Genomic DNA, 10,929 nt, shown 5'->3' with positions numbered 1-10,929 from the left:
TTATTATTTTATTATAGTTCCCGCCCCCCAAACTCAACACTGCAGGCCTAACTACAGCTCGATATCAGATGAAAATCATTCTCCTACTCCATCTTTCATTTTAACCCAGATTCAAAGATGATTTAGGAATAAAAGTCTTAAAAAGTGCAAACCCCTATGTGCCCCTACACAGAACTACAAGGCGCTGTTACAAGAGGCAGCAACAGAAGAGCACAGGCTTACCTATGATGATGCAGTCCATTCCACCAGCCATAAACATGGATGCAGCTTTGGAAGGCAGGTTGAAGTGCCGGGCAGAAAGGAAGGGGGAAAGGCGGTCTGAGGGGTCCGAGGGGAGGCTGCTTGCGGATGGAGGGTCAGAAACATGGGAGGAATTGTTCCCTTGTTCAGGTCCTGTCATGGCTAGCTCTGGGTGCCTGATTATTACCCACTCATAGCGTTCCACTTCAGGCACCAGCTAGAGAGATGAGAGGAGGAGAGGAGAGATGGAGTTATGAAGGAATTCTTCAAAGAAAATGCACTGCACTTGGCGTCTCTCCCCCCCCCCCCCCCGTGCCCCAATGGCCAGAACTTGACTCACATCCCAGGAAAGATTTTCAGAATGAATTTGCACATTCAGAATACAGTGGTACCTCGCAAGACGAATGCCTCGCAAGACGAAAGAGTTTTCCGTTTTTTGAGTCGTTCCGCAAGACGAATTTCCCTATGGGCTTGCTTCGCAAGACGAAACGTCTTGCGAGTTCTTGCGAGTTTGTTTCCTTTTTCTTAAAGCCACTAAGCCGTTAATAGCCGCTAAGCCACTAATAGCCGCTAATAGCCGTGCTTCACAAGACGAAAAAACCGCAAGATGAAGAGACTCGCGGAACGGATTAATTTCGTCTTGCGAGGCACCACTGTATTGTGGCAGACACTAAAAAGGGAAGTTATTATATTTATAACCTGCTGTTCCTTTAGTAAAGCTCAGAGCAACTTTCAGTGGTCTCCTTGCTAGGCATAAATCAAGTTTGGTATTTGTAGAGCACGGGGGGGGGGGGGCTTTCAGATTGCTTAGCAATATATAGAGTACTTCTGGCCTACCTTTCTAGGCAGGACCTCAATGCACTAGAGAAGTGTTAAGACATTATGACAGTTATATTACACAACCTCTTCCTGGCATTGCATCGGGAATCTTGCAAAATCAGGATAGATACTCAAATGTTTCATTTGGTGACCCTCTTGATTGCCACTTTAATTGTAAAGACTCGTGTGTTAAGTGAATCTGAAAAAGGTACAGTGGTGCCTCGCAAGACGAAATTAATTCGTTCTGCGAGTTTTTTCATCTTGCGAATTTTTCATCTTGCGAAGCACGGTCAAGTCGCAACTGCACCTCTTCAAGCGGTTTTAAGAAAAAGGAAACAAACTTGCAAGACATTTTCGTCTTGCAAAGCAAGCCCATAGGGAAATTCGTCTTGCGAAGCAACTCAAAAAACGAAAAACTCTTTCGTCTTGCGAGTTTTTCGTCTTCCGAGGTATTTGTCTTGCGAGGTACCACTGTACTTACAACTAGGGATGGGGGAATATATCACTTTTCGTTTCTTGTTTCTCCCCATTCTTAAGTTCTGTTCTCCCCATTTTCACATCAGTTTGCTTTTTTTTTTTAAAGGCCTTGTGAAAATTTATCAGCATTTTAGTGCGAATTTCTCCTAATACACATTTTTCTATGCAATATCCCATGATATAATGCATTATTGTATATTATTAGTAGGTTCACCTTTAAATGCAGACTGAATCCAGTTGCCTTCCAACTTCAGAGTGACACATTTGTTTTGGTAGCTCATCAACAATCCATGTGCACCGATACTACACCTGTATGCCTCGGTCCCTTGCCCCAAGCTTGAAATTCAAAATATCTACACTTCCTAGTTTGGCAACATTGCATCATACACCATGGTAGAGAAAGTGTGACACCCAACAATAATCAAGACACTTATTGCAGTAGAATATCATAACATTCAGCCTAATGAAGACTTTTGATGAACTTGGGGAAAGGTTTGCTCCATATTCATATAGATGATGATGGTTAAACTGCTGCTGCTGCTGCTAATAGCAGCAAGGTTTAGTCTTATAAACTGATTAGTAGGTTGTTCCCCAAAGGCAAGGGGTGGTTGTGGTAAGAGTAAACATGATTACTCTGTGGTACCAGAGAGGAATGGCAAGCTAAGATGATGGACCATGATGAAATGGCAAAGCTGACAGGGAAACCTCAGGAACCAAGAGGACAAAAACTTTAAAAAAGAATGGGGGGAAACTATTTATTTATTTGTTTGAGCAGATGAAAACATTGGCAGGATTTTAATCTCACTTATAATGTAACAAATACTATGGATAATATGGATGGATACAAAATATAGATTATGGAATAATATGCAGTTATAAATGTTGACCATAGGACCCATGGAGGGTATGGGGGGAAATCGTGAGATTCAGACTAATAGCTATATATGGATATGCATTTGGATTGTTATAAATTTGTAAAATCAAATAAAAATGATTTTTTTTTTTAAAAGGAGTGAACATGATTACTTCTTACCCTGAACACAAAACATTCCCCTGTTCCAAAGAAGCTCAGCTTGTTTCCTCCTCGTTTGCGTTCATTCCAGTCTGTTGATAAATAAGCCCCACAGACCTAGGATGGTAATAGCCACCATTTTAGAGAAACAACGAAGAAGTTTGAACACTTGAAGCTGTAATGCTGAAAGGTCTCAAAGCTGGTAGATAGAGAGACACTTCTTATAACATTTGTAGGTGTACACCTAACACACACCTTAGGTGTGAAATGCAAATCAAACATGTAAATTTGTCAACAGCAGCAACTCACAGTTGAGTTTAGCAAACCAAGGTTTGCCTCTGAAGTGGCCCTGGTGTGAGAGTAGCAAGTTATATCTTTAGTTAGTCTATGGCGGTCAACCAAGATCACATTTTATGACTGCTCCTATCAGTGTCAAGAGGGGCCTGGAGAGAGAATGTATATGGGTCTTTTTGAATAGCTCTGCAGTCGTGCAGGAGACACATATTGCAGTGTGTGCATTGTGATGAAGTAACCCTGATCGTTGGGAACGATCTTGGATTTCAAGTCTATCTGCAACAACAATCCAAGGTGAATCCGGTAACTGTAACACCTGCCCCCACCCCGATTCAGGCAGGGACAGACTCTGTTGAGCCTGAGACAGGGTTGGATGGAAAACCCGGAGGGGAGGGAGAGTTACCAATCTTGAATGCGGAACCCAAAAAGGACTTTAAGGCCCCTGTTGAACTGGGGGATTTGGGTGAGTTTGCTGCGGAACAACAAGCAGACCCCTCCTTGCAGGATTGCCGGGAGGCGGTTGGGGCTCCCCTGCGTGGAGAGAAACGGGCCCAATTTGTGTATAAAAAAGGCCTTTTGTATCGGCAGTTCATTCCAAAAAAGGTGAAGGACAAAGACTTTGTTTTACAACTAGTGGTTCCAGCCAAGAAGCGGTCAACTGTTCTCAGTTTGGCACATGAGGATGGCTTAGCTGGCCATATGGGACTACAAAAGACTTTAGACAAATTGACTCGATATTTTTACTGGCCTGATGTATATCAAACAACTAAAGCATATGTACGCTCTTGTGTAATATGTCAAAAGGTGGGACATGATTGTGATAATCTCCCCAGTGAGTTACAGAGTGTCCCTTTGGAAGCAAATGTTCTGGAAAAGTGGGGGATTGATTTAGTGGGACCTCTGCCAAAGACCCGCTCAGGAAAGCAATTTTTGTGCATAATCATTGATTATGCCTCTCGTTATGTCTGGGGAACGAGTTTAGCTAACACTTCTGCTAACAACTTGGTGAAAGCTTTGATTTCTGCCTTTTGTTCTTTAGGAATCCCTAAAGTTCTGGTGAGCGACTTGGGAACTAATTTCATGGCTAAGGTAACTCAGGAGGTGTTACGAATGTCTGAGGTGCGCCACCATACCTCTATTGCTTATCAGCATCAAGGAAATGGGTTGGTGGAGAGAGTGCAAAAGACCTTAGTCCAGATGTTACGTAAATATGCTTTGGCTCATGGTTCCAGTTGGGATCAGGATTTGCCTTTGGTGGTGGCTGCTTATAATGACTCCCATCAAAGAAGTTTGGGCTTTGCACCAAATCAGTTAATTTTTGGAAGGTTCCTGAATACCCCTCTCTCAATGCTGCGCAAGGAGTGGGAAGGATCTGAGGAGGAGATAAAGTTGCCTTCCGTCAGTGAATATTTTACCCAACTCAAAGGAACCTTAGCAGATGTATGGCAATTGGCCAAAGAGAATTTAGAAAATGCTCGATTAGATCAAAAGAAGGTACATGATACCAGAGCTGTGTGCAAACAATTTGAGGTGGGAGACCAGGTATGGATTTTGCGTCCGTCCCGTCCTCACAAGTTGGATGTGAAATGGCAAGGTCCAGGTGTTGTAGAAGCAAAACTGAGCTCTGTGCGTTACCTGGTAAGCTGCAAGGAATTGCACCCCACCGCTCGAGAGTATCATGCAAATTCCTTAAAGATGTATGTGGAACAAAAGACCTTTGTGCTGGCCATTTCGCAGAGTCAGGAGGAGGTGCCCTCTTCGCCTGTTGATCTTTTAACTGAGTACAAACAGGCTGGAGCAGTTTCAGATGTGTTGCAGTTGCCTACTTTAAGTGAAACTCAGGCTAAAGAGCTTTATGAGGCACTGCTACCTTATAGCAACACCTTCAGTACAAAACCGGGTAGGACTCACCTGGCTCAGCATCATTTTGTTACGGGGGACTTCCCCCCTATTGCCTCACGCCCTTACCGAGTTGGTGAAGCCATTGCACAGAACATTGAGTCTGAAGTGAAAGAAATGTTGGAACTGGGGGTTATAGAGCCTAGTAAGAGTGCTTGGGCCTCCCCTATAGTGTTGGTTCCAAAACCTGATGGCTCTATTCGTTTCTGCGTTGATTACAGAAAGATAAACATGATTACTGTTCCTGATGTGTTTCCTCTGCCTAGGATTGACACACTGATTGAGAAGCTGGGATGTGCGAAATTCATTACAGTTATGGATTTGACCAAAGGGTATTGGCAAATCCCTTTGTCCCCTGAAGCTTCTGAAAAGTCTGCCTTTACTACTCATATAGGCTTGTACCAGTTTAAAGTGCTACCATTTGGATTGCGAAATGCTCCTGCAGCTTTCCAAAGGTTGATTAACTCCTTGATTCATGACATGAGTGAATTCTGTTGTGCTTATTTGGATGATCTAGCTGTTTTTTCCGAATCCTGGCCAGAACACCTTAAACACCTGCAGAGAGTTTTGGCCCGGTTACAAGAAGCAAACTTGACTGTAAAAATGTCTAAATGCCAGTTTGCTCAAGGAGAAGTGGTGTATTTGGGATTTAGAGTGGGGTCTGGAAGCATCAAAACTCTGGAGGCTAAGATACAATGTATTCAAGAGTGGCCTCGCCCTGTGGTGAAAAAAGATGTGCAGTCCTTTATAGGGTTGGTAAATTATTACAGGCGTTTCATCAACCATTTCTCAACCCTGGCGGCTCCTCTTACCAACCTTTGCAAGAAATCCTTGCCAGTTAAGATAGAGTGGACTGAGGAGTGTCAACGAGCTTTTGATTTGTTGAAACATGCACTGGTGAGCAATCAAGTCATGTTGGCCCCAGATCAGAGACGGCCGTTTAAAGTACAGACGGACGCTAGTCAATCTGGATTGGGTGCCGTTTTGTTGCAGGAAGATTCAGAGAAAAATTGGCGTCCCGTGGTTTATCTGAGTAAGAAATTGATAACCAGGGAACAAAATTATTCTACCATTGAGAAGGAGTGCTTTGCTTTAGTCTGGGCTCTAACTAAACTGCGTCCCTATCTGTGGGGTACTTTCTTTGAGGTCCAGACTGATCACTCTCCTTTGTGTTGGTTGGAAAGAGGGAAAAACTCCAACCAGAAATTGGCCAGATGGAGTATGGCCTTGCAAGACTTCCAGTTTAAAGTTACTCATATTGCTGGAAAAGAAAATGTGGTTGCTGACACTCTGTCTAGGATGTACCAATCTGTTCCATGAAGTATGAATGTGTATTCTGTCTACATCTTCTGCTGAGAAATTATCTTGGAACTGTGTAAATAGTGGACTAAGGGGGGTGCTATTAGTGTGTGTGGTTTAAAAGCTGCTGAAGAACCCCTGGTCCAAGAAAACCTACCTCATTGTAAAAATAGTTTAGACGGAATAAAGGGACTTAACCCTATATTCCCTCTAGGGGGGAGCGTGTAGTGAAGTTATCATTGTTAGAAAAATCATTCCTTGGTCAAGTGAAAGAATGTGGCCTTGTGGGTACTTTGTTAGCCGCAAGGACCCTGGGAAAGGGAGTTGTGTATCTTTAAAACCCAGACTTTCTGGCTCCTTGCCATGAGAGGTTTATGGGAGGAAAGGGGTCCTTGATTAATGGAAGATTTGACACCTGGGATGGTGGTAAGAATCTCTTCCTCCTTCCCTCCGGTTGTTTGTTTTCAAATTGCTGAGAATTGGGGATCTGGTTAATTTCCACAGGTGGGAGGAAGATTCTTTGATTAAGGGTTCAAACCTAAAACTGACCCAGCTGCAAAAGAATGAGCTGATCAAACTAAGACTCTTGATTGGCCAAATGTTACGACACAAAGTCAGAATTGTGGATAAAAGATCAAGGGATGTTTTGTTCGATGCTCTATGCCATTGCTTTGCAACTCGCACAGATGCCCGGTTGCATCTTCCATCGTTAGCAGCCGTTTCGTCCTTTTGAAATGGAAATCCTCAAACAGCTCCATTACGCAACAGCTTGAAAGGACTCTCTCTACTCTAAGTTTGTTCCTTTTGTGAGTATGTAAAAGCTAGTTATATTGTACAATGTTGTTATTTTTATGTTTGTAAGATTCTTAAGATGTGCCTGTGGTTTTTCCACATGTTTTTGGTTATTCTTTTAAAATAAACTTTTTAAGTAGAACCTGTTGGTATTTGTGCTTTTTCCGGGGGAATAGCTAAATCCAAGCCTTCTGCTTAGTCACGCTTTACCGAGTGAACTTCTGCCTGCAAGCCTGTGGATGCAGCTTGTAAGGAAGGGGGAATTGCCAGGTTAATTGGACACACTCTTCTCCCTGGATTGTGTCTCTGGGTTCCCCTGAATGAAAGGGAGTGGTGGCAGCCTTACCGGTGTGATTTCAGTCTGTGTTTGGGAAAAGTAACTTCCCTCGCCAACCTACTCCAGAAACCTGAATTGGCCGGAGAGCAGAGTCAGGTCATGGAGGGGTAGTGTGGGCGAGTGGAACGTTACTACAAACCCCTCTGTAGTGGTAGGGGAAGGGAGTCTGTGGCAGAACACGTCAACCTGGAAAACAGGTTCAAATTCAAATTTCCCAAGAAAGCAGCTAAATTGTGCTTTATTAAGCAAGCAAGGCACAAATGAGTTAGTGGAACAGGGAGAGTTCTAAGGAGTTATTTCATTTTTTGTCTATGGCAACTACAATAATTGATGGACAGCAGATTAGTGAATCATGAAATTTATAAAGTGTCTTTTATAAAGCTGCTACTTGTCCTACTAACTTACCTCTTGGGCCGTTGTCTTAATCAGAAGGAGAGTTGGTTCATGTCCCTCGCAATGCGAATAGAACCTGATAAAGACACATATAAAACAATGCTCCTTTAGTGAAACATCCCACTGCTGGTCTTGGTAACTGTGCACACTCTCCACACACTTTTGCATCCACACCACACTGCCAATCAAGTCCCAGTTCATTGTCTGCCTCTTTAATCAACAATAAAAACTATTTGGGTGATGTGCTAAAAGACCAGACTCTAGTTCACAAAACCTTATGCCATAATAAATGTCTTAGGTTTTTTAATGCCTCAACATTCCTACAGTTAGGCCTCTCAGCTAAGCAAGAGCGAGCAAAAACCCACAGTGCTATAGCACAGCATAGTCTATAGCTCAGTTTGTCCATAACGCTAAGCAAAATCACAGTACATCACAAATGTGCAGGTTCCCAGAGAGAAGGTTGTGGCTGCTTGATTTCTGGTCCTGCTGTTGCTGCATTGCTATGAGCCAAGTCATGGTTTGGTTTGGCTTAGCACATCATCCAAATCTGGGTTCGTGGTCCATCTCCTTAAACTGTAAACCAAGAATGAATTTTGGTTACAGATTGCAGTTTGTCTGAAGTGAGACAAACCACAAGCCCATGCTCAGATGACATGCTAAGACAAACCATGGCAACAACAGCAGGATGGGCAGGGAGGGGGAAAACAGCTGCAATTGCCTTTCTGGGACCACATGCTTTCACACTAAGCCATGATTTGACTTAGAAAAAAGATCTATATGAGTTGATAGCACACAAACATACATTCAATGTAAAGGCAGCCTACAAACTCTGCTTGTGTTGAGGCAAGGCAAGACAACTCTAGCAACATTCATCATACATCAGAAGCAAAGCACCCTTGCCAAGAGAATTGGCCTATGATTGTTTACATCATCTTGTGGTGTATAGTACCAAAGATTCCTTTTAAAATAGTGCTGACTACATTTTACCTGCTTAAGCTGCAGCCATGTTCTGAGGTGGTGAAGAGCAGCAGTGGCTGGCAAAGTGCAAAGCGCTCAGGAATCCATGACCATATGTCTCTCATCTCCTTTACATCAACTATTTCAGACTTGAAGTTCTCAGCATGAACTGCCAAGTGGACATTCTGCCTGTGGAATAACAGAAAAGTGGTGTTAAAACTGGAGTCATGGGCATTTGTCCAAAGCAACTACTGCCCAATTCGGGCCTCAACTTGTTGCCTAGGGCAAGAAAGAGTCCCTTCCTGACATCCAGGAGGCAAAGAAGCATTGCAAATTAAAACATTTCTTTCCCTTTCCCTTAGTAGATGCATTGTAAATGACTAACAAAGAAACTAGCAGAAGGGCTAGTAACTCTATGAGCAGAAAGAGGGCAACACCACACCACAGGAAAAAACAATAAAAGGGCAAAACAACTAAAGGGTTTCCAGTCGCCCACAGCTTGAAATTAGGAGGGATTGATATCCATATTAATGCTGTGGTGTTTAGCTCTGTATAAGGGTGCAGATCTCAGCAGCCCTAAATAGTTTTGTCAAAATAATGTTCTTAAATACAAATCAGCATTTTTACATGGATAACAGGAAGTTACTTCCTGTATTTGATTTTCATGTGAATAATCGATAGCTGTACATTTTTTTGTGTCCCCAAGGAAGAATGCAGATTTTCAAATGGTGGGAATTCTGGGAAATTTTAAAACCTACTATACCATAAGTTGTTACCTTGCAACTAGGATCAGCTTTGCCCTTTCATAGTTTCCCCACTGATTTGGTAGACATATTTACAAGCTAGCCCAATTCACCAATCAAAGCTATAGCCATTGAAAATCACTTGGAAGGTTTTGATGTAAACAGCCTTCCCCAGCCATGACTGCTGCAGTTCAAAACCAGCAGGGGACCCAGGTGATACCATTACAGAGGAAACTGTACAACCATAAATATATTCAGACCTATGTGCCACTCATGGAAATTCTCTTCCAACTGTTGCCCAAGTATGAAAACAGACTTGAATATGGCTATATCCATGGAGTTAAAGAATCCACAGAAGGCTCAGTTGCTCCAAAGCACTGGAAGCCAATACATAAAACAGGAGGATAACATACAAGCCAGTGACAAGGAAATATAGCCAATTCTTTTTGACAGCCAAGCTAGAGTTAAATGCAGGTTTCACAGCTTATGTCAGAGATATACAAGAACTGTACCATGAAGCAAGCCAAACTTTGGAGTTATTATACAGTACATGCCAGGAAGAAGAGTTGAAATGCAGGCCACTTATAGTGCAAAGGCATTCTTAAAAAAAAGGGAGGGGATCCACCTGTTCATTTTATTATGGACACATCTGCATACTGTAAACCTTGCAGAAAACTAGCGGCTAATAGAATGATAGAATTGTGGAGTTGGAAGGGACCCAAAGTCATTTAGTCCAATCCCCTCCAATGCAGGAATTTCAGCTAATGAATCCCTAGCAGATGACCATCTAACCTCATTTTAAAAATCTCCCATCACCTCCATCACCCTCCAAGGTAGCCAGTTCCATTGTCAAACATCTTCTGCCACCAGAAAGTCTGTCCTAATGTTTAGTTGGAATCGCCTGCACATTTCTAATTAAGTGAGGGAAATGGGATTCTCATTCATGGGTAGTTTCAAAATTTAACTGAAGTACAGTGACAGTTTCAGAAATGGTGTGGCTCCGTTTCTGAAGCAACTCATGTTTTGTCCTTAAACCAGAAGTTAATCAAAATGCACAGTTGACTGTATATGCTAAGGGCAGGATGTGTTCCCTTCAGCACAGATAAGCCACAGAGCCAGTTATATGTACTTCCGAAGCACTGCAGATAGGAGCCTGCATGATATCAGCAGAGGATTATCAGGTTGTTGATTAGTCTCCTTCCAAGCATGATCTACAACTTGTGAAGGCTGCTCTGTTCAGTGTGCATGCTACAATTTATCACTAATCTCTAAGCCTTAAAACCACCAAGGCTTAGGCAGCTCAAGCTAACATGAATCTCATGTCTTGTTACCAAAGCACATGGACTGTGTACTTGTGGCAGAGTGATTAATAAACATGATGCTAACCAGTACTTTTTTTTTCTAAAAAAAATTTTTTAGGGGTACTCTCATTTTGACTCAAGAAAATCACCATTTTATGGTTCAAATCGGGAAAAATAAATACACTAAATGGACAAAAGTACAAAGATTCACGAAATGTTTAGGGGTACACGTACCCCTGAGTCCCCACAGAAAAAAAGCATTGCCGCTAACAAGAAATTTGTTAAACGTTCTCTATTGGCTTCTCAGCTATGGGCTTGAATACCACATGGGTTTGTATACTTTTAAAAGGATCTTGGAAACAAGCT

The 10,929-nt window shown here is 42.5% G+C and overlaps 1 protein-coding gene across 5 annotated transcripts in view; it reads right to left on the bottom strand.

The window, feature by feature from the left end:
* The window catches only part of TBC1D24 (TBC1 domain family member 24), a 38,766-nt gene that overhangs the window by 4,471 nt on the left and 23,366 nt on the right, over positions 1-10,929 (bottom strand). For all 5 annotated transcript variants that reach the window (XM_081169886.1, XM_081169888.1, XM_081169889.1 and 2 more), the window contains 4 exons: positions 8,550-8,708; positions 7,575-7,638; positions 2,570-2,665; positions 223-457 (listed from right to left, as the gene is read on the bottom strand). In XM_081169886.1, the coding sequence (XP_081026012.1) occupies positions 223-457; positions 2,570-2,665; positions 7,575-7,638; positions 8,550-8,708 (554 nt within the window). The remainder of the gene's footprint in view (positions 1-222; positions 458-2,569; positions 2,666-7,574; positions 7,639-8,549; positions 8,709-10,929) is intronic.

Source organism: Podarcis bocagei (assembly GCF_964188305.1).
Source record: "Podarcis bocagei genome assembly, chromosome: 14".
NCBI lineage: Eukaryota > Metazoa > Chordata > Lepidosauria > Squamata > Lacertidae > Podarcis > Podarcis bocagei.
Note: the sequence above shows the minus strand (reverse complement) of the source record. Positions and strands in the feature narration are given on the sequence as shown.